General features: G+C 43.0%; 1 protein-coding gene across 1 annotated transcript in view; it reads right to left on the bottom strand.

The window, feature by feature from the left end:
* Nucleotides 1–1,140: 1,140 nt before the first annotated feature.
* The window catches only part of rrh (retinal pigment epithelium-derived rhodopsin homolog), a gene marked incomplete at both ends in the record, with an annotated part of 57,313 nt that continues 33,290 nt past the window's right edge, over nt 1,141–25,163 (bottom strand). Inside the window, 4 exons of the mRNA XM_083907893.1 lie at nt 1,141–1,246; nt 2,915–3,093; nt 11,146–11,314; nt 14,462–14,615. Coding sequence (XP_083764019.1) covers nt 1,141–1,246; nt 2,915–3,093; nt 11,146–11,314; nt 14,462–14,615 — 608 coding nt within the window. The remainder of the gene's footprint in view (nt 1,247–2,914; nt 3,094–11,145; nt 11,315–14,461; nt 14,616–25,163) is intronic.

Consider the following 25,163-nt stretch of genomic DNA (forward strand, 5'->3'; position numbering starts at 1 on the left):
CATTGAGAGTAATCACATTGCCGTAAATAGCCACATGTGAATTAGAAGGACAGTGTAAGAATTATCAGGACCTTCCAGCAGACAACCAATCAGAGGCTCAGAATAATACACACTGTGTGAATATTCATGAGGTTCTGCTAATACACAACTGGCCATAGGGGGCGCTGTGGTGATACACAGATTATACACAAAATCAGGTTTATGTGTATTAAACTGTCATCTTTTTTTTTTTTTTGCATTTTTAGGGTCAGTGGACCAATAGAAACACTTCTACATCATTAGAATTTTTTCAAAATTAGCAGGACATTGCTCCTGTCCTGTTAATACAAAATGTCCTTCTAGTGTGGTGTGTATTCGGACAAATTGTCCTGCTAATACACATGTACCAACACACACACATGCACACACACACACACACACACACACACATCACAAAGTCTCAGCTGTTGTCAAGTTACTATAGCAGCCTATATGTGATTCTGTTTTCACTTCAACGTGCGTCCACGCATCCTCAGCGGCTGCGCCGCAGGTGCCAGGGAGAAGATATCAGTCAACACTCGCTGCAACCAGGATAAAACCGCGGTGTTCAACAGAGTCAATAAGATAAGACTGTGACTGTCCCATTTTAACTCAAATTGAGTTTGAGATCCCTGCTCTAGATGCACGCCGCCATGTTGGATTTTCGCACAGATGTCACGGAATCTCGCGACACTACAGCATTACCCCTCTCAGCCCCACAATACAATAAAAATCTTTGAACGTTCCCCATCCCACATAATCAGCACTTGCTAAAGTTACACAAGCACACCAAACCTATGCCAAATTTTCCCAGCACTCTCTCCTGAATAACACAATACACACATTCACCAATTTTTATTTATAAATTAATCACAATATACAGTCTTAGTGTGTGTGCACAACAAGTAGTTAGTCATTGAAGAATGCAGACCTGTTTATTGAAGTAACAAAAACAATGAGTACTTTGTCACAGGAAGTGGAATTTCACAGTAAAAGCCACAATACACAGTTTATTTGTGTATTTATTCTGCATTAGACAGAAAAACAGAAAGTGATTTTGTGTTTTTCATCATAGAGCTCTGCTACAAATGCTTTTATTGTCAGCATATAAGTAATTTCATCTCACTGAGTCAGAGGTAGTTGCGATGTTGTCATGGGAACCTGGGTGTTGATGGTGACTCGCTGCCTGGTTTGACATCGAATCATCCCTATGATGGCTCTTCTGAACCTAAGGGAAATATCATATAAGCACCATCACTAAACCATCACTTCACCCTCGCTACTGCACACAACTGCTCATCACAACCCAGCCAGCATGTTTATGTGGGTCACATTAACATTATATTTGGGCTGACAATATAATATAATATGACAATATATATAATATAAAATACAACACTCACTTGGAACCCATATTGTCAGCCCGAATAATCCTTATGAGGCTTACTTGAGACATGTTTCCACAAAATAGTTCAAATGTTTTTGCACTTCCATTAGGAATATAGAGTGTTACCCCTGTGTTAACCCTAAACCTGCTCGGTCGGCTAGACCCCTCTCAAACAGGACAACACCACTGTCAACTTCAGCCTCCTCAACCGTCACTCACTTACAAGCAAAGGACATCTCATCCAGGATCTCCTTAACTGAAACTGGTCAACAGCCTCAAGATTTCTTCCATCTCAATGATTCCATCCCCACTGGGTTTGTTTACATCTGTCAACCCCGTGGCTCTGGCCGTGGAGTAGGTCTTGCCATAATTCATTGCGAGACGTGGAAAGTCTCGCCAGCATCTGTACATTCCATTCATTCAAATTCATTGTGTGTACACTATATGACCCCACTTCTACCATCGTCGCTTCAGTCTAACGCCCCCCCAAGCGAGAAGCTCTACAGGAAAACTGGACTCACTATTCACAAAGAGATGCACAAATCCCACATACTGCACTACTGCACCAAACTAAACTGTGACAATAAACTGAAAACTTGATCTTCTAGAATCTAAATCCAAAAAATCGAAACAGGGTGTACGAATAATGTGAATACACACTGTGCAGTGCATACCACGCACTGACGATGGACACAAGGAGACAAACGACTTAAGAAGGGAAGAGGGAACCGGGACCAGGGAATTAACACCAGGTGCAGACACTCAGAGAAATTAGACAGGACCAAGGTTAAGACAGCAACAGTGCAGACAAAAAGGGAACGGGAACCCTCACCAAAATAAAACAGGAAATGACAAAAACGTGACTCCAAAAACAAAACATAACTAATAAATTTGCCGATGTGTGACACCACCTTCCTCCCTCACCAACTGTATATCTGAAATAAAAGCCTTGTTCTCTTCAAATTTCTTACAATTGGACGGCAATAAAAGTGAAATCATTCTGATTGGTTTCCAAAATCAACAGTTTTCCCCTCTCAATTGACAACGCATCAATTTCCCTCTCCCCAGGTTAAGAGTCTAGGTGTCATCCTAGATAGCAATACAATATTAGCTACAATATTGCCCCTCCTTACCTGTCTGACCTCCTCCACATCACCATTCACCAATCCCTCAGATCCTCCTCCTCCATCCACCTCACTGTCCCCTCATTCCGCCTTAGTACAATTGGGAGCAGGGCCTTCAGCCACTCTGCTCCCAAACTCTGGAACTCTCTCCCATCTGACATCTGCAACATGATCAATCTCCCTCAGTTCAAAAGATCATTGAAAAAATTTTTTTTAAACTGACTTTTAGTTTGTAATTGTACTGCCTGTTTTTATCAGAATAACTGAATATATATTTATCTTAACTGCACTGACTGCATGTGTTTGTTTTATCTGTAAAAGTGTCCGTTTTTGATGGAAACACGGCTATGGGCATGCTGGCTGGGTTTTCAGGAAAACCACTCACTTTTTGTTGGCAATAACATAAATGCAGGGGTTGTAAAAAGTGGAGGACTTGGCAAAAAGTGGAGCAATGATGGCCATGGGGGCAGGTATGTTCTTGGGGTCACCAAATGATGCCCAGAGGCACACCATGCTGTAGGGAGACCAGGCCACCAGAAACATGACAAGCATCACAATGGACATCTGTGGGAAATGGACACAACAGAGTTTGCATATCAAAGTGGTAGAGGGGGGAAATGACTGTAAGAAACTTTTAATTACATTAAAAGAATATAGGGGTCAGTATTTTTGTTTGGTCTGAAACTTGCTAAAATGAAGAAGGCAGGGTTTATAACTATATAACTATGACATAGTTGGGAATAGTATTTGAAGGTTGTGAGGGAGGCTTTTGTTGGCCACCTTGTACATCATTGGTGTTGTGCGGTAACTTATTAAATCATATAAGTTGAGTATTCCTGATTTGATAAATAATTGATTTGTATGTTCTCTGTAATTGGCATAATGTATAATTCTCAGAGCTCTTTTCTGGAGTATTAGCAGTGGGTGTGTGTTCCCTTTATAAGTGTGTCCCCAGACTTCTGCACAATATTGAAGATGAGGAGAGATTAGTGTGCAGTACAACAGAGCTTTTTGGTTTAGTAGATTTTGTGCCTTCCAAAGTATGGACACACTTCTGGCCAGCTTACTTTTTAAGTGTTTTATGTATGGCTTCCAACTTAAAGTGATAGTTTGGAATTTTGGACATAAGACCTATTTTCCAACTCAGCCGGTGTGATGGAGACGTCTGGAGACGTTTTCAAGAAATTTCATTCAGTTCTTCTAGTTGCTTCGAGTTCGCTGATGCTATGGCTAGCGCTAGTCAATGATACAAGTTAGCATGGCATTAAAAACACTCATACCGACTCCACAGTGCACCCGAGGCAAATCGATTGTAACGGCAGACTATCGATGTACATATCTGTGTTGATAGAATGTTTGAAATAAAACCAACCTTGCAATTTGAAGGATTTATGTCTCAGCAGCAGCAGCAGCGTGTCATACTTCCGGCAGCGGAGGACTGATTCCGCTGCCGGAAGTATAGTGCTGAGAAAGTAGTCCCTCAAAAATTCATGCGATGCGACGTTAGTTTTGTTTCAAATATTATTCTATCAACACAGATATGTACATCGATAGTCTGCCGTTACAATTGATTTGCCTCGGGTGCACTGTGGAGTCGGTATGAGTGTTTTTAATGCTAACTTGTATCATTGACTTGCGCTAGCCATAGTCTCGGCGAACTCGGCAACTAGAAGAACTGAATGAAATTTCTTCAAAACGTCTCCAGACGTCTCCATCACACCGGCTGAGTTGGAAAATAGGTCTTATGTTCAAAATTCCTTACTATCCCTTTAACATTTCATCAATAATCACTCCCAACACTTTGTTCTCACCCTTTCAATTTCCACTCCATTAACTTGAATATTCATTATTGACTGCTTGCACTATTTGATTCAAATCATCCCCAGAGCAGAAGATATTTGTGTCATCTGTGAATAATATTAATTTCAGAATATTTGATACTTTGCATATGTCATTTATATATTGTATAAACAGTTTTGGATCCAGAACTGATCCCCTGTGGGAACCCACAAACTATGTCCAAGCACGTTGATGTGTTATCACCTATTTTAACATATTGGGATCTGTTGTGTAAGTCTTCAGTGGCTCCTTTTCCCGAAAAAAGCCGCATTTTCAACAGTGACCCTGAACCGGAAGTACTACAACATGTTACGCAAAATAACATTCACCAAACATACACCTATGGATGTTAAACACACGGACCGTGCGTCCATGCAATGAGCGACAACCCTGGTCGATTGCGATGTTTTGTGCTTTTATTTTCATGTTTGCGTTCTGAGATAATGTTTTTGTGCTGTCTGCTTTAGTGTTTAGTGTTTTTTGCGGTGGGATTCAAACGGGAGCTACCCGTTGCGTGTATTCAACATGGGGCAGTAGCTCTACTAAGTGAGTTAAAGCTTTGAGTTAATGTTTTCATGTTTTCTGCTTTTGAGTTTGCGTTGTGTGATTTGCGTTTCCATTTTGAGTTAAGGTTTTTGTGTTTTTTGATTTGCGTTTGTGATTTGTGTTTTTGTTTTGCGTTGTTTTTGGTGATTTGCGTTTGTGTTTTGCACCTCAGGGCCACCGTAGGTTCCTGGGTGAGCAGAGGCCAAACATGTTTACCTTTTAAAGAGAAATTCAAGAAATTTGTTTGGGAACCCCAAAAAAATACCAATCTGTGGATCATGACTCAGTGTTTGGGAACCACTGCATTAGGGTATATTACATAGTAGTTCATTAAAATATGGTGTTGTAGAGAGGACAAGTGGTAGTGTGTAAGTATAATTTTTTGTGTATATTCTGGCTAATGTCACAACATTTTTCTAATTATTTATGAAATTGGGGTGGCACAATACCATTTTATTGTGTCTGATATCAGCCTGATCCAATCATTGTAGACCGTTATGAAGTTGTTCTCGGTAACAAATTTGTGCTTTGTGATTTCAAACTATTTCAAAGACATAACTCAACTGTGTAACAAATACAGTATTCCTTTCCTATGAAGAAAAAATAAGCAGCCCAAAATATGACTCAGCTAAAATGCTGTTGCTGATTTTTATTTTTACAGTCTGTGCTTATTGAAGCATGCAATACAGTGGTCTACAAACGTTTGGGAACCCCAGGAAATGTTCATGATTTTCCTTTATAAATCATTGGATGTTTGAATAAGAAATGTCAGTTAAATATATTATATAGGGCAAAAGCACAGTGATATTTGAGAAGTGAAATACATTTTTTTATGATTTACAGAAAGTGTGCAAGAATTATTTAAACAAAATTAGACATGTGCATAAGTTTAGGCACCACAAACGAAACATTTTGTGCATCCTCCTTTTGCAGAAATAACAGCCTCTAAACGCTTCCTATAGCTACCAATTAGTCTGGATTCTGGCGGAACCCCATCTTTAACAAGATTCCCAGTCCCTGCACTGGCCCCACAGCATGATGGAACCACCACCAAATTTTACTATAGGTAGCAAGTGTTTTTCTTGGAATGCTGTGTTATTTTTCCGCCATGCACAACACCCCTTGTTTTGCCCAAATAACTCTATTTTAGTTTCATCAGTTCACAGCACCTTATTCCAAAATGAAGCTGGCTTGTCCTTATGTGCTATACCACACCTCAAGCAACTCTGTTTGTGACGGGTGCAGAGAAAAGGCTTTTTCTGCATTACTCTTCCATACAGCATCTCCTTGTGTAAAGTGCACTGAATAGTTGAAAGATGCCATCACACCATCTGCAGCAAGATGATGTTGTAGGTCTTTGGAGCTGGTCTGTGGGTTGACTGTGACTGTTCTCACCATCCTTCACCTCTGCTTATCTGAGATTTTTCTTGGTCTGCCACTTCGGGCCTTAACTAGAACTGTGCCTGTGGCAGGGGCAACAGCTTCATACAATATATTAAAACCTGTCATGTTTTAATCCATACCGTTTACACAGGGTCGCCGTTTTGCAGGCGTTACGTTACAACACACTACACCAGGGGTCTGCAACCTTTACTATGAAAAGAGCCATTTTTGTCCCCTCTCCACCCAAATAAAATGAATCTGGAGCCGCAAAACCCATTTGACCCATAAAATTAAGATTATATCACATATAACTTTTTTATACAGATATGCTACATACAAAATAATGAGTTTGTTGGATTAAGAACTACAAAAATAAAACCGTTCATATTTCATGGCTGTTTACAGCCAACATTTTATTTAAGTGGAGAAAAAAAAATACTTTGGAATAAAACGCAGAATTCCATTCCGTTCGTGTAAATTAAAATTTTAATTAAAAGTAACTCACTTTGAAATAGATAATGCAATATTTGGAGTACAGTACAGATGCAGTAAATATGTGGGTCCAAAGATGGACAGGACATTGGATGTGATGCAAAAAAATGCACATTTTATCACCTTGATTTCTAAACATTAGGTGTTCACTTTGAAAGAAGAGAATGAATATGAAATAAAAATAAACTTTTTTATTCAAAGTTACTACAAAGGAGCCACAACAGAAGGCTTGAAGAGCCACATGTGGCTCTAGAGCCGCAGGTTGCAGACCCCTGCACTACACCGTTGTAGCTAGATGGATCATTTTGATTTGATTAACTAAGCAGTAGTTGCTGTCAAACCACTTACTGTCACCTATCACAGTTATGAGTTAAACTATGGGCTGAAATATGTGCCACCAGAAACTGAATTTGAATCATTTATATTAGATTATTTATATTGCTAAACCTGAATAATTGCATTAAAAAACTGAATTTGAATCACATAATTTGAATTTGTATTGTTTAATTTGAATTATTGCATTGAAAAACTGAATCTGAATAGTATAATTTGAAATTGAATTTTTCAAATTCAACACTCCATATCTTTCACATTCAGTTCTCACATTTCAAATTCAGTTCTCAAAATTCAGATTCAAATGACTGTGACAGACATCTGGGTAGTTCAAGGATGACGTAAGAACAATCGAGCGCAGATACAGGATAATCTTTTTGGTTTTTCGCCAGAACACAGCAGCAGAGAAAACAAACCTGAAATAAATATTTTTATGTGTCCCAGAACGCGATTTTAAGATCGTTTGAGACGAGAAATGTGTCATTTGGAATTCAAAAATGTGATTTGTGTATTAAGATGTGATGTATTTATAGTTTTGGCAGCGACTTTGTAGGAGGTGATCAGCTCCACCTCAGCGGACGCTCGGTGCGTGCAGTGCCCGGCACAGAGCAGCCTTATCTCGGCCTGCCCTGTTGAAACGATCCGCTGGCTCAGATGGCTCCGTCATTAGATATTTGGTGTGATCGATAGATTTGTTGTTGACGCGTTACTTTCTTTTCTAATGTAAACGTTTTGACCTGACAGTTTGAAAGTCTGTATAGTATAAATGTTTTATTTATTTTAACTTTGAATGTCAGCTGAGATAGGCATAGCACCCCCGCGACCCTACGGTGGAGGATAAGCGATAGATAATGGATGGATGGATGTCAGCTGAGATTGGCACAGCACCTCCGCGACCCTTAACGAGGCTTAGCACTGCCACCCACCATTCAAACAGTACAGCATTGAAGTTATGCTGCTGTTCCAATTGAAGAGACGTGTTGTAGGATGTGCCTTACATATGTACGTACATATGTTCCCCAATCGGGGAGCATCGGACCTTTTTTTAAAAAAAGGGTCCGATGTTCACATACAAATCGGGGAACATAGGACCCTTTGGTTGAACAGCGGGGAACATAGGACCCTTTTTTAGAGAAAGCTTTGTATGTGACCGGGGAACATAGGACCCGGGGAACATAGGACCCGGGAAACATAGGACTCGGGAAACATAGATATGGTCCCGTGCCTTAACACTAAAGGCCACATTATACTTCTCCGACTGCGTAATGCGTTATCCGTCTGCGTCACCACGTAGACCACTCGAGCATTTATACTTCTTCGTCGTGGTGACGGATAGGTGCTGCAATTTCCCGCCCGATCAGTAGGGGTCGCTGCGCAAGGTTGTTGTGCTTTTGGCTACAGTGAGCAATGGCGTCCGAGGGAGAAAGACTGTTGTTGTTGAAACAGTGGCCATTTGTCACTTTTCTGTGTCCCGGAACGCAGTTTTAAGAGAATTTGAGGCGAGAAATTGGCCATTTAGAGTCTAAACATGTGCTGTGTGTGTTAAGATATGACGTATTTATAGTTTGGCAGCGGCGTTATCGGCGGGGATCAGCTCCGCCCTCTGTGGACGTTCGGTGCTCACTGTGAGCCGGCACAGAGCAGCTTAGCTCGGCCTGTCCTGAGGACCAATCGCAGCTCTTGCCGTCTCCGTTGTCCCTTGACGGAGTGACGGACACTTAAAAAATATTCCGTGCAGCCGGAGACGACGAAGAGACTCTACAACTGGTTCTGCGTCGATGCAGAGGACTCTGCGTAGCCTACGCAGAGCACTTTACGCAGGAGTATAAATTGGGCTTAATGTGTAACCCAGACAGCTTTGGGACACGGCGAGTGTGTGAATGTGAGTGAGTGCATGCGAGCAGCCAAGGCGTGGCGCGCAAGTGAGCAAGCTTGCACTTGAGCGGAAGTCTGGTTTTTGTTTACATATGTGCCGGTGAATGAAAAGTGACGCCGACCGGAGCAGATAGTGAGAGTGTTGAATGTCACTGTGCAAAAACGGCCTGTCATGTGTGTGCCATCAGGAGATAAAGCAGACAAATTAATTAATAATGTTTTCGTCTTGATTTCAACCTACAAGAGCTGCCACAAACGACTTCATTAACCACTGGCTGTAGCTCTATCCTACCGGTAAGTTTCACTTTACGCTAGTTTGTTTACTTGACTGGACTTGTTGAGGTGCTACTGGTTAGCAGATGAGAGGCTGACAAACTCTGATCTATCTGGCTGCTTCAGCTAAGGTAACATAAATGTAGTATAACGTTAACTTAGCAATGAGAGATGAGATGAGAGTTTGTCAGCCTCTCATCTGCTAACCAGTAGCACATAAACAAACCCAGTCAAGTAAACAAACTAACATAAACTTAGAGCTACAGCCAGTGGTTAGGAAGCCGTTCGTGGCAGCTGTTATCAACATCAAGCCGGCAGATCCTGTTTCTGTGCTCGATTGTTCTTACTTCATCCTTGAACTACCCGGATGTCTGTCACAGTAATTTAAATCTGAATTTTGAGAACTGAATCTGATATGGAGTGTTGAATTTGAAAACATTTTTTATTTCAAATTATACTATTCAGATTCAGTTTTTCAATGCAATCATTCAAATTAAACAATACAAATTCACATTTTGTGATTCAAATTCAGTTTTTTAAATGCAGTTATTCAAGTTTAGCAATTCAAATTCAAATATAAATTATTAAAATTCAGTTTCTGGTGGCACATATTTCAGCCCATATTAAACCAGGTAACATAATTTACTTTTCTAACTGGGAAAACAAGAAATACAATAGCATTAAGTAATCTAAACATTACTGTTCTGTGTAATAAATATCTTCCGATTTTAGATTTGTTGAAGAGAGCAGAACAATGAAAAGGAGAGCAAAAAGTGGGGATATTGAAAGGGTTTTTAGTAAGAAAAGTGCACCTCAGAAGAGAAGGAGGAACATGAAGGAGAAGGTAGTGAACTGGAGAGATCAGGGGCCTCATGTACAAAGACTTGCATGGATTTCCTACTGAAGCTACGCCAAAACCCAGAAACTGTTGTGTGCACAAATAAATTCAGATGTAACAAAGTGTGCGTACGCATGGATCCAAGCACATTTCTTTTGTACATCCCAAATCAACGTGGAATTGAGCGCACATGCAGAGGTGCCAAACTCCTCCCTGTCCACGCCCACATTTACATATGCAAATCATGTTAAACCATTTACATTTGGGGATTCTTGAGTACTGTCCTGCCATGCCACCCTGTCAAGACCTCTTGGAAACTGAGAATCTCTGAGCTAGCTTTCTGTATCCTTCCCCTAAACCATGATGTTAACAATCATTGTTTTCAAGTCATTTGAGAGTTGTTTTGAGGCTCCCATGTTGCCACTCTTCAGAGAAGATGCAAAGAGGAGAAACACTTACAATTGGCCTCCTTAAATACCCTTTCTCATGATTGTATTCACCTGTGTATGGAGGTCATGGGTCACTGAGGTTACCAAACCAATTTTGAGTTCCAATAATTAGTGCTTAAAGGTATTGAAATCAATAAAATGACAAGGGTGTCTAAATTTAAGCACACACCTAATTTTATTTAAATAATTCTTGCACACTATCTGTAAATCATATAAACTTTATTTCACTTCTCAAATATCACTGTGTTTGTCTCCTATATGATATATTTAACTGAAATTTCTTATCCAAACAACCAATGATTTATAAAGGAAAATCATGAAATTTACAGGGGTGCCCAAACTTTTGCATACCACTGTATTGCATGCTTCAATAAGCACAGAAAATCAGCAACAGCATTTTAGCTGAGTCATATTTTGGGCTGCTTGTTAACGGTACATAGGATCTTTGGATTGTATCGGACTCTCTATGACTCTCTTTGTCATTGTGACCTGCCACCACTGTAATGGCCACAGTTAGATGGTGGAACAAATATGTTACAGAGCTTCTGAGTCAAAGGAAGAGCGAGTTGAGTGTTGCTCAGTTTTCACCTTGGTGACGTCCATCTGATCTGACCAGTCGATATTGATGCTGTCCAGGCAGTTGCCATCCTTGTGTCTTGTCACGGTGACTGACACGTTGTAGTAGCAGTAAAACATGACACACAGAGACAACACAAAGTTCACGGCAATCACTGTCATAGTGTATGAGATGAATGAGCTGTGGAGGAAAAGCAGAGTTGGTATCTGTTGACTGTCCACAGTCAGAGCTGCAGGATCACTGTGCTTGTTCATAGCATCAACCATAGAAGCCACATTGGCTGATTGCAGTTATTTGTCAGTGTCACCTCCATAATGGTTCAAGATAGACAATAATGTAACCAAGGAAATGGGGGAGTTTCCTTATTTTGACATAAAAAGCACAGTCGCATCACATTGTACATCACATTTTTAGGTTTGTAAAGTCCCTAACTGTTGCAAGGTTTAGAGTTTAAAGCGGACCTAGACCAGAAGTTCCAATTAACGCTGTTTTTTAGTGTGTATCTGCGTCATTACCTTGTTTAAGAAGCCCTGAAGGTTCTAAACAAACATTTCAGCCACTGCTGAGAACGCTGTGTTTTATTGTAATCTCGGCTCAGCGAGATCTCTGAAAAAACCTGGTCCGGTTACATAAACACCGGTAGTCCGGGTACATCCGGTTGCGTACATTGAACTGCAGAAGAAGAATAACGTCCGTCATAAAAGGGACTGTGGCGGGGAGTCGTGACGAAGCTATTTTTAAACATTGAAAAAACAATGTTTTGATAATGAGTAGCAGTGCATCCACCGTTCCAGAGGGGGGAGCTGTGCTTCTGAGAGCGGATGTGCTGAATAGCATTGGCCAATCACAAGACTCTGTCTTCTGGGGGTGAGAGTTCACTCTGAAATCTCGCAACTCAGGAGCAGCGTCAGAAAAGAGGATTTCTATCGGCTCATTTACAGCAACTAGGAGGTTTTTGGCCATAAAAACAAGTTAATGTATGTAAGTAGACCTCCATAAGTAACATATATGTGCAACAGGACCACTCTATGGGCCTGATTTACTAAAGCTTTGCGCGTGCAAAAACGTGTGCAAACTGGATTGCACACGCAGATTAGCGTTGATGCTGATCTACTAACAGGGCGCAACGAGGAGAGCATCCCTCAGACGGGCAAAATAGCACCCGCAACCCATTTAGCGTTCTTGCCTTAATGCATATGCAATATGGGGCGTTTACACGCTATTTTGCGTGTGATGGGAGGAGAAAATGTAAATATGTTATTTTAGCACGCGCAAAGTGATTTATCAAAACCTGAAACTGATTGCGGTGTTTATTTTTGCGTCTACATTTAGCACGTTTGAAAGGCAGGTCTTAACTGGCACAGCGGTGCGCGGCGCGCACATGGCTGCGGTTATTTATAGTTATATATATTTGTAAATCAGAAAATTACGCGTTTCCAGAGCATGTTCAACTACGCGTTCACAGATGACGCACATTCATTTCTTATTTGGTATATCTGAATAAATTAAACATAGATATCCAGAGGAGAAATGCGTGTTTGTATTGGTATGGGCTTACCTTGGTCTGCAGTTTGTGGTTCAAGGAGGGCTCGTACCTATGTTCCCCGGGTTAAGACCGGAGGAACGGGGAACCCCGCTTTACCTTAACGGGTCCAGCTCTAACCTGGTCTACACGGCGAAGCGCAGGCGGCACAGTGCGCACACGTCACCAAAACCTCACAGGCAGGTTACCCTAACCCTAACCCTTTCAGTTCCAGGCACATTTAAATGCAATAAATAATCACAACAATCACTATTTAATGTAACTATCTGAATCAGCTATATATATATATCATCTATATCGATTGTCCCGTCGCCTCTGACGTCAGATCAAAGGCTGTTGGCACGCGTAATGGAAATTCAGCCTGACTGAATTAACACAGATGAAACCAGGGACGGACTGGGACTAAAAAGCCGTTCTGATGATCCGCTTTATTTATTTATTTACTTATTGACAAGAAAGTCACTCATCCATTAGATCCATAGAAACAGCAGAACTCGCTCCCTGGCAGCTGTCAGTGAGCTGCAGGTGAGTCAGGAGGAGAGCGCAGCACCTTCTTTTTTTACGTCAGGTAATGATGGAGCTGTCCAAAATACCGACGCAGGATTATAATAATAATAATAATAATGATAATATAAAAAGGTCCTATGGACCCGGGGAACAATATGTCATATATCCCTCGATCCCAGTTATCTGCTCATCGCAGAACGTCACTTTCTGTTCAGTGGCTTCAAATTTAATTCAGCGCTTCCGTTGAGTCTGTGGACAACTCTTGACTCGCGCAAAATCCTCATTTAAATAGGGCGGTCTTAACCACTTCTGCGCCTGTAGTCAATTGCGACCGCAATCTTAGTAGTTCACCCGCAAAACGTAATCCAGTAGCGGGCGCAGTCTTTCTGCTCGCGCAAGCAATTTAGCGCTCTCTATTTGGAATCTTAGTAAATCAGGCCCTATGTGAGCTTTAAATTTGCAAAATTCCCCATTTGAAAGGTCAGCCTGTTTCAGGAAGTTTTCACAGGATTTCACTCATTAATCACACTTGTTTCTGTTTTTCTCTGTTTTTTTTATTTTGAAACTTTGATGCAGTGCTAAACTGGTCAAGTGAAAAACTATGGAACTAGATTTTCGTTCATTTTATTGAATATTTGAATTGTGTATATTGTTTTTTTTTTATATGATTTCATTTTATTTTATTTATAGTAAATATAAATATATATATATATATATAATTATTTTAACAACATTTTTCACAAGCAAGCAACACTTTTCATGAAGCAAACAGCACTTTTCAAGAAACATCAGTATTGATTTAATCATTCTCTTCTTTCTGCTCCCTGATTTGTTATTTGTGCTCCCTCACTTGTTATTTGTGCTCTGTGATTTGTTTTTTGCACTCTCTCACTTGTTCTTTGGATTTAAGATTTCCCCATCAATATCTGATGAAATAATTGTAAATATCTAACGTTTGTCAGATTATACAAACATTAGATACACTTACAATTATTTTGTCGGATGTCAACGGGGAACCACTTCCAGACGGACAGCAACTCCGAGCATGTCAGTGACTTTGCTAGCAATCACTTTTTAGATCCGCTTTGGAGAGCTCAGGAAAACAATAAAACCCTGCGTTCTCAGCAGTGGCTGAACTGGTTGTTATGAAACTTTAAGGCTTCATACGCAGATACACACCCAAAAGCAACGTGAATTGGAGCTTCCGTTCTGCTGCCTATAACACATTGAGTTATAGTCATTGCCAAGTGTAAATTAAATCAGTGTATATGACTCACGCATCATTTTGTCTCCAGTTGATGGTGCATGTAGCGCCAGTGGGGTCAGGGGCATATCTAGCCCAGCCCGCTATAGGCATGGAGGACCAGAATACAGCATTGAGCCATGCTGCCAGAATAAGAAAGTTGTATGATCGCATCGTCATTTTCTGCCCTGGATAAAGAAACAATGAACATCTAGAGAGTCAGGTAACAAGTTTTGGAGATTCAAATTTGAGCCTAATGGACAAAAATATGGAGCAGGACATTACACTAAACAAATTTAAATACAATGGCAAAAGGTTAAAGTGATAGAGGTCAATGGTATGGTAGCATGATTGTTCCATGTGGAAACTCTAACTAAAGTTTGTAAATAGCTCACTCCACAAAAATTAATTTGATAAGTTAATGTCACTCTCTAAATCCAAACAAAGGATTTCACCAAAGTCATATAATGGTGGATCAATCACTGAGCACACATCACACCAATGCTGAAATTGCTGCATTGGCTACCTGTGAGCATTTTAATTGATTTCAAGGTCCTATTATTGGTTTTTAATGCTCTTTATGGTCTTGGCCCTTCATATCTGTCTGGTTGAGCTTATAGGACTAGATAGTACAATCCCTTAGATAATCAGTACTTGGTGTAGAGGTGGGGGTAAAGGGTAAACGCTTCACAGGGGTCTTCAGGTGGGCACCCTCATTCATTGGCGTTTCGTTGACAGGCCCATGACACCTCCAAAGGGCACAAAGGCGACACCTGGCGTCCCAGCTGTGCCCCCCTCTGCTTTTACCCCTTGATGGTCATTTTGCAGCTCAGTTTGGGTACTTTCTCTTGATCCATAGCCAGCTGCTGCTTCGTTCGGCAGCATCTGACAGTGATTTGATGGCTTTTCGCAAGGCCTGTCCTCGCACACCCCATTACTTGAAGAAGCTTGGTTGTGGACATGGTAACAAATCCTCTACACCCAACCTCAACAGGAAGCACCTGGGCATGCCAGCCATGTTGTTCTGCCTTAGTTGCTATGTCGCTTACGTTCATACGCTTCACCAACTGCAGCTTCCCATGGTACAGTTAGTTCCACGATGAAAAGTGACTACTGAGAGGTTGACCACAAGACCAGGTCTGGCTTGACAACGCGTTAAAGTAGGTTTTTAACTCCCGATTATTTCACTCAACACGTTTATATTCAACTATAATTCGCGTGTTCATAACATTTAACAGTAACTTTATGAACCGATAGTGACGATAAGACAAACAGCCTCCCCGGGAATCAGTGGTAAAGTGACCGCAGATCTCAGTGCATCACACAGTCACAGTTCCGTAGTCCACACCGTCATCAGTGTCACGATATCCAGGACTGAACACAGTGATAAAGTGCAGCATGTCAGTCTGCTCTCCTCAATGAACCCACAAAGCAGCTCGTTAATACATCGATAATACGTTTGAAAATAACAACTTAAACCTGCTGAGTGGCCTCAGATGGGATCCATTTCCTCCCAGTTGAGGTTAGTTGTAACGATCTCAGGCGGAAAGGTGAGTCTCTGGTCTAAGTCAACCTGCATTCATTCAGTGTCTCAGAGGGTTGCTTCCACTCTTGCAGATGGCTTTGCTGGGAGTTGTCCTGCTCTTACAAATGGCGTGGTGTTTGTGTGCCTCAGCATTGGGGGAGGGAGGGCATTGTTGGTAGTTCGCGTTCGTTCCAGGGTGATCTGCATTTGTTGTAGTTTGTCTTGGTTGTCACTCCATGTATAGCGGCCTTGAGACAAGCTGGTTTTGCAGCCAGTAAGAATGTGTCTCAATGTTGCAGGGGTTTGACACAGTGCACAAGAAGGATCTCCTCCAAACCATTGGTTTAGGTTTGTGGGTGTGGGAAGAACATCATAGGTGGCTCCATGGATGTATAATATGAACTGGATAGAGCACCGCCCCTTCGCTTCCGTTCATTCCTATGAAGCTGCTCACCCAGCGCATATGCCAAATTTTTTTTTGACTTCCGCGTTTATTTCCGGGTTATGGGGCGCATAGAGCATGCGCAGTAGTGTCCCTACCATAATTCCTCTCGGCTATGTGAACGAGCCGTCCGCGTTATCGACTTGCTCGGCGCGTACATGAACAGCGAAAGGCATGATGGGAGTATGCTAATGACGTGAGCTAGTGGATTTCATGAATACTGCCGTCACGTTAACTTCGGCTTTTAACCATGGATTTGTAAATAAATGCAAAACCAACGATATCGAAGTGAATATAGTAAGCTGAAAAGTACAATGACGTAGTTAAAGATTAAAAAATGGTTTATTTGGGTTAGGACCGTGACTATTACTTTATATGTGTTACAGGAATCATGTTGTTTTTGTCTGATTTCCCTTATATAATTGTATAATTATTATTACGAACAATAACAACGCGTTAAAGTAGGTTTTTAACTCCCGATTATTTCACTCAACACGTTTATATTCAACTATAATTCGCGTGTTCATAACATTTAACAGTAACTTTATGAACCGATAGTGACGATAAGACAAACAGCCTCCCCGGGAATCAGTGGTAAAGTGACCGCAGATCTCAGTGCATCACACAGTCACAGTTCCGTAGTCCACACCGTCATCAGTGTCACGATATCCAGGACTGAACACAGTGATAAAGTGCAGCATGTCAGTCTGCTCTCCTCAATGAACCCACAAAGCAGCTCGTTAATACATCGATAATACGTTTGAAAATAACAACTTAAACCTGCTGAGTGGCCTCAGATGGGATCCATTTCCTCCCAGTTGCCAGTCTGGGAGCAGCCACTCAGATCATGGGTCATGTTTAGCCTCATTTTGGTGCATTTAAACTCCTCTGTGAGGCTAGAGACAGTCAATTCCAGGGCACCGTGTCCATACAAGCCAAAGTTGCTGAGGCAACGCGGGAGACCAAGCCATTTCTTGATGTATGAACTGACTGTCCTCTCCAGCTTCTCGACTGGTCATGGGGATCTCGTAGACCAGAGGTCACTAACAGGTGGACTGCGGTCCGAGTCAGACCCAGACACTGTCCTGTACGGACCTGGACCTACAGTGAATAAATTATTTAAGTATTTTAAATGTTGACGAGGTGATTCTATTTTGACCGGCGCAGCTTCTCTCGACTTCACGTTACTGGTTGAGCGAATCCGGAAATCCACTGACCAATTTCATTCGACTTGAGCCATCCCCCGTGATGCCACTAAAAGCCAATTAAATCGGTGCATCCCGCTAAATAGCCAGTGACAGACAGGGAGACTGAGCGATACAGTGAGAAAAGACGGAGACGAGTGAGCGATACAGGTAGAGAAGAGTGTGCCAGAGAAAAATAATTAACATGGCGTTCTCTAAGAAGAGAAAAGTCAACAGCGAAAATAGAGCTTTCAACCCAGAATGGACAGACTCATTCATGTTCAATCTTCCCCCTGGAAGCACAAAACCAGTATGTCTCATATGTTCAGAGACAGTGACACAACACCACTATGAGACCAAACACAACATTTTTGACCAAACACACCCACTCAAATCTGAACTTAAGTCACAGAAAATAAGCACTCTCAGAGCTCCTTTTCCTTTAAGAGAGAAGAAAATAATACATATGTTCAGTGTTACATCTATATAATTGTATAAAAGTGACAATAAATATTGTCGAAATGTTTTTGAATAGTTCTTTCTGTATTTGATCTGACAGTCAGTTGTTGATTACATGCAGACTACTAGGCTACTTCAGTATATATCCCACTACTAAATAATAACGCAAGTTAGACATTATGACATTCCGGACCTTTGCTTGAGGAAATTTTCTCAAAGTGGACCTATTAGAATTTTAGTTGATTATCCCTTTCGTAGACCCTTAGGCACATCAGGCGGGGGAGCAATCCAAACTGCAGGCACCACAGTTTCAACTTGCCAGAAAGCGCGGTCTTGTCTATGCTGACAAGGCCTTTGATGGTTTCCAGCGCCCAAGGCTATTGACTGGCAGCTCTGATAAGGACTGGGTGTATCCCTGATATGGAACCTCTGGTCCAACAGTTGTCCTTTCACAATGGATATTGTAGGAAAGTCTACTGTTTTTCTGTTGTATTATTTATCTAGCCCATTTTCACGTTTGAGTTTCGTTTTAGTTTGTCCTAGTATGCTTGCCATACCTACATTGCGTCATATCCTCTTAACAATGAGGTACGTTGATTTGGAGATGTGGTGAAACTATGGTGGATGCAAGCCATGTGCGTTCATGCCGAAACGTGAGTTTACCTGCCTTGTTGGACAGTGAATACTGTCACTATAAGTCAATGGTCTTGTTTTCGTGCCGCTTGGCGGTTGTATGTTCGTTAGTTTAACTATGTTGATCCACAAATGCATGTTTAGTTTCACTCATGGTTAAATGCCATCTGGTCGCTGCAGGTACTGCAGTGATTTATTTTGTCCACTAGATGGCGACATTGACCATAACATACTGTGTTTTGGGGAGTTACTGAGGGATGTTTGGTTTATGAGTTATTGAAATGCTTTTAAGGCAAGTTAAACTGGTGATTAACCCAGGATGTTTAAGTCTAATTTAATTTGTATATTTTTGGTGATTATTTCAGATTGATAATCATATGCTGTTAATGTAAACTAATTATTTTATAATTCCTTTTCTTTTTCATTTATTTTAGGACCACACATACCTATTCATGTCCAATGACCCATATGTAACTTCAACAATTGATCATTAAAAGAACATAAGGAACCTCTCTGTGTCCTGCTCTCTGACCGGAGCCCCTGTGCTCAAAGTGCTATCAAGCCAGCACATTCCAGAGTACCCACTCTATCACATGGTCCCCCGAGCCGGATCTAGATAGTCACCAAGAGGACAATATGGAGTTCGAGCAACGTGACATCACCGACATGTCAATGCAGCCAAGAACTCAACGAGAGAGGCATCCCCCAGCCTTCTTAAATGATTATGAAGTTGGTCATCAACTCAGAAGAACTCCACAACCAGCATCAGTAGCAGCAACTGGAGTGACTAGAGATCATGTTTTTACCAGCAAGCGCTCATCTTCTCTACGGTCATATGCTTCAGGTTCTCAACGGAGTAAACCAAGGACCCAGGTTAGTCACCGGTCCACATCAAGCCACTCCATCGTTGATGGATTAACCGACCTTCAAGCAGCAATGTTGGAGGAGAGAGTGAAACACATGGAACTGGAGGAGATGAAACGACAAATAGTGGAGGATAGCAATGTTGAGGAGGAATATCAGCGTTTGGATGCTAAAGCAAGAGAAGCCTTGGCAAGGAGGGAAGAGCTTATCAGGGATCAAGAGAGGTCGAGCCGACAGTTGGACGAGGAGGCGCGTGTAGCTCATGAGACTAGAGCAGCACTTACCAAGCAGATAGTGATGCAACGCCGTCTGAAGGAGAAACAAATTGAACTGGAGAGAGCCTCCCTCATCACAACCTTCCTGAAGGAGCAGGCGGACGATCTAGCCTCCTCTCAACCTCTCAGTGACTGTGATTATGACCTAAGGCTCCAGGTTCACCGCAGTGGTGCATGTACACCAACTGATCCAATGGTGCAGCACACCAACCCAGGGGCAGGAGGATTTCCTCACCACTCCAACCTCAGGGAATGCAGAGTAACATCATTAGCTCCACAAATCCTTCTCTGCCACCGCCAAACCCACCATCTGATGCAAGCAACGGAAGTCTTCCTCCCTCTTCAACCCAGGTACCATCTACATCCATAAGCCAGATTCCTGTACCTTCTCTATTACCTATGACACAGCCTGTTTCCTCACATGTGAATGCTGTCATCACTGCAAATAGTCATAACTATTCACAACAGCTGATAAATCGACAAGCTGCCACTGATCCGTCTCCTGCTCCACCGTGGATACCAGCTGCTCCACCTACAGGACTCAATATCCGTCATGCCCCGTTTGGTACACAACATAATGTGGTCAGCCAGACTCCAGCCCAGCGAGCACCTCCATTGAGTTCATATGCAGCATCCAACCCCACAATGCCATCTACTGACCTACAGCTGAGGCAGTACCATTCGGTCAGTCAGCCAAGTCCAGGTCCTGTCTGCCCACCTATGATACCTCGATCTGTTCTCGGAGCAATGCCTGGTAATAACCTCATGGAGCTGCTCATTGCTACCTCGTATGGAATCCCAAAGCCGGCCTTACCTTATTTCAACAGTGGGAAGGAGTCTGATTCGCCCTACTCAAAATGGCATTAGACAGTCTACTGAGTGGCCATACACATCTTACGGAGCAGTTCAAATACCAAGTGCTTCTCGAGCAGATACAGTTACCCAGTGCATACAAACTAGCACAAGCATATATGCACGACCCGAGACCATATACTGCAGCACTTCAGGCTCTCCAGGATAAATATGGTCAACCCCGTCAACTCGTTCAGAGTGAGCTTGGTGCCATTCTGAACAGTCCACCGATCAAAATAGGTGACCCAGAAGCCTTCGACAACTTTGCTCTGTCAATACACGCCTTAGTAGGAATGCTACAGTCCTTAGAAGGTGAAAATGGCTACGAGCTGAGATGTGGCTCCCATGTCGATAGGCTGCTGAGTAAACTCCCACCAAGTTACCGTGACGGGTTCGTTGAGTACAGTATAAGTCACGGCATCCTGAAAACAGGAACTGACAAGACGAACATACTCCCAGACTTCTCTTCATGGCTGCAGGTAAAATCGCAGGCCAAGCGCATCTCCAGTAGAGCTGTCAACATGTTCCAGGATCAGACGAAGCAGGTTAAGGGAGAGAGGAGAACCCATAGACCTTCCTCTGCTGTGTACTACAACACAGATAGCCGGGTGGATAAAGTCCTTTCTCTGGGTCCTGATCACAGTGTGACTTCCACCAACACGAAGACAAAAATAAAACCGTATTGCCCGTACTGCAACACACGTGATCATTATCTCAGTCTGTGTCCAACATTCAAGAATCTGTCCACAACCGAAATTGCAGAGTGGATTAAGGACAAAGGCTGCTGGAGGTGTGGCAGGAATCATGCACCTGAATCATGCACTCTAAAGAAGCCGTGTAACGTCTGCAAACAACAGCACCTCACTGTTTTACACGAAGTATGTGAACGAGTGCACAAAAGGGTCTTGATGGTTGCTGCTGCTCGGAACACCATTTACATCGACCGCCCAAACCGTCCTCAGAGAGTGATGCTGAAGATCGTCAAAGTCCATCTACACAATGCAGAGTTCTCACTAGAAGCCTACGCTGTACTTGATGATGGATCTGAGCGGACTATTATCCTGCCTCCAGCTGTACAGAGCCTTCACTTAGACAAAGAGTCAGAGACACTCGTATTGAGAACAGTATGCCACGATGTGATCCACCTTAAAGGGGACTCTGTCTCCTTTGAAATATCACCAGCGCATGATCCTGGATCAAGGTACAAAATTCAGCATGCGTTCACAGCTGATGCACTAGGCTTATCTGAACACTCTTACCCTGTGAAAGCGCTAGTACAGAAATACCCACACCTGCAGGGGGTACCACTCACACCAGTGGACAGAGTGCGTCCGTTGGTGCTTGTTGGCTCAGATTTTGCTCACCTGCTAGTCCCAATACAACCGGTAAGAGTCGGTGCTCCTGGAGGTCCGCTAGCAGTCTGTTCACGACTTGGATGGACCCTCCAAGGTCCGGCCCCTTTATCCCATCATCCTGCTGTAGAGCAACAGTGTCTCTTTACCATGTCTCCATCCTCTGTTCTTCCAAGTCATGTGGAAAGGCTGTGGAAAATGGACATATTGCCATATGCTAACACTAAGACTGCTATACGTTCTAAGGAGGATCAACAAGCCCTTCAGCTATTGGAGCAATGCACTGTGAAGATCAACGCGGATGGCATAGAGAGATATGCAACACCACTCCTCTGTCTGAAAGACAGTCCCATCCTTAAGGCACCCAAGACAGCACTACTCCCTCTGCTGCGGAGTACAGAACGTCGGATAGCTAAAGATGAGAAGCAAGTAGCAACGTATTGTCAAGAAGTGCAGAAACTTGAGGTAGCAGGCTATGTCAAACGACTTCCCTCTGAAGCAGTGGATACCTCAAGTGAGTCATGGTATCTACCACACCATTTGGTCCATCACAATGGCAAGGCTAGGCTCGTTTTCAACTGTTCATACCAATATGATGGACAAACTCTGAACAGCCAGCTGTTATCTGGTCCGATCCTGGGACCGTCCCTGCTTGGTGTTCTCCTTCGATCCAGGGAACACAAGGTGGCCATAAGTGGAGACATTAAAGGAATGTTCCACCAAATTTGTCTGCTGCAAGAGGACAAACCCCTACTCCGCTTCCTCTGGAGAGCCATGAATAAGGAAGAGGAACCAATAATTTATGAGTGGCAAGTCCTTCCGTTTGGAACCACATGCAGTCCATGCTGTGCTACTTATGCCCTCCAGAGGCATGTAAAGGACAACAGCCATGGCAATGAAGACATCTCGGACATTATCGAAAGGGCCTTCTATGTTGACAACTGTTTGCACAGTCTCACGTCTGATGATGAAGCGAGGAACCTCATTGACCGAATGCGGGAGTTGCTAGCTGCAGGAGGGTTCGAGATAGGACAGTGGGCCAGCAATCTCCCTTCTGTTGTGGAACACCTCCCTGTGGAAGCCAGAGCCGCCAGCACAGAACTGTGGCTCTCCCAGTGCACTCAGGGCCCCGAGGAACCTGCTTTAGGTCTCCGCTGGAACTGCCTTACCGACCGTCTTGGATACAGACATCGCCCTGTTGAGTACTCCCAGCCGACATTAAGAAATGTCTACAAGGTGATGGCATCACAATATGATCCACTTGGATACCTTATTCCATACTCAACAAGAGCTAAGATTCTTGTTCAAGATCTCTGGAAGGTTTGAGTAAGTTGGGACGATCAAATCCAACCCAATACCTTACTGGAACGATGGAGACAGTGGGAGGCCGAACTGGTAGATCTCCCCCAAGTCGAAATGCCAAGATGCTATGTCCCACCAATGGCAGATACTGACGGAACCAAAAGGGAAGTTCATATTTTTTGTGACGCTTCAGAAAGAGCCTACGGTGCAGTCGCATATCTGCGAACGCAGGATTGTCATGACAACATCCATGTGGCATTTGTGATGGCAAGGTCCCCAGTAAGACCACGTAATCAAATATTGGTGCCCCGCTTAGAGTTATGTGCAGCCCTTGCTGGAGCACAGATATCCAAAGTCCTGTCTACGGAGCTGTCACTTGACCCCTGTCAAGTAACACTGTGGGCCGACTCAACCACAGTTTTGACATGGCTGAAATCCAAGTCATGCCGCTATAAGGTCTTTGTCGGCACCCGAGTTACAGAAATACAAGACCTTACTGAAGGAGCCGATTGGAGATAAGTCAACACCAAGGACAACCCAGCTGACGACCTCACTCGAGGAAAAACCCTTTCTGAACTCAGTCAGCCAAACTGCTGGAGGCAGGGCCCGCACTTTCTTCGTCAGCTCTCAGACACTTGGCCAACTCACCAGCTAGAGGCCCAGGAGGAGGATGTGTCTGAATTAAAGAAGACTGCATTTTGCGGAACTGTCACCAGCAGCAGTTTAAGTGCTATGTCCATCTGCAACATTGACAACTGGGGTGAACTCATTAAGACCACCCATCAGTTCCTTCACGGAGCGGCCAATAGCCAAAGTTCTGCAATGACTGCGGCAGATGCTTTAGCAGCTAAGCTACATCTCCTGAAACAAGCTCAAGAGGATAGCTTCCCAGGAGAGGCACAGACTCTGGCTGCTGGTAAACCCATTCCCGACAAAGTCACTTGTTCATGCTTGCTCCCGAATATGACTCTGCCACAGGACTGATAAGAGTTGGAGGACGACTCCGGAGAGCCGAGGGTTTAGACCCAGATGCCATTCATCCTATAATCCTTGATCCAAAACACCAGGTGACTCGTCTTCTCATCAAAGACTACGATTCCAAACTCCTCCACGCTGGTCCTGAACGAGTGTTTGGTGAGTTACGTAGGAAGTATTGGATTCTGCGGGGAAGGGAATCGGTCAAGAAACACCAGTACAGCTGTGCGGAGTGCCAGAGGTGGCGAGCTAATCCAGAGGTACCAAAGATGGCAGATCTACCCCCTTCACGGCTTCGACTGTACAAGCCACCATTTTGGTCTACTGGAGTAGACTGCTTTGGTCCCTACAACATCAAGATGGGTAGACGCATCGAAAAGCAGTGGGGTATTATCTTCAAATGCATGACTACGAGTTGTGTGCATCTCGATCTGCTGGAGAGTATGGATACTGACGGCGACATAGCCAGATTCTTGCCGACCATTTCTGGTCCAACTTCATTCGGCACCATCTGCCTGACCTCCAGAAACGACAAAAATGGCAGAAGGACACTGACAACTTGACTACTGGACAAGTCGTGATGGTGGATTCTCAGCTACCCCGGGCTTACTGGCTCATCGGCAAGATAGTCAAAGTCTGCCCAGGCGTGGATGGCTGTTTCAGAGCAGAGGAGGTGGAAATCAAAGGGCAAACTTATCTTCGCCCTGTTGCGCGATTGGTGAGATTGCCAGCTTGGGAAGATGATGAAGACACTAACCTATGTACTGAGTAGACTTCCCTTTATGTTGTACAAATTTAATGTTTAAATTTTGGGGCGGCTTTGTAGGAAAGTCTACTGTTTTTCTGTTGTATTATTTATCTAGCCCATTTACA

This window comes from Microchirus variegatus, assembly GCF_963457635.1.
Source record: "Microchirus variegatus genome assembly, chromosome: 21".
Lineage (NCBI taxonomy): Eukaryota > Metazoa > Chordata > Actinopteri > Pleuronectiformes > Soleidae > Microchirus > Microchirus variegatus.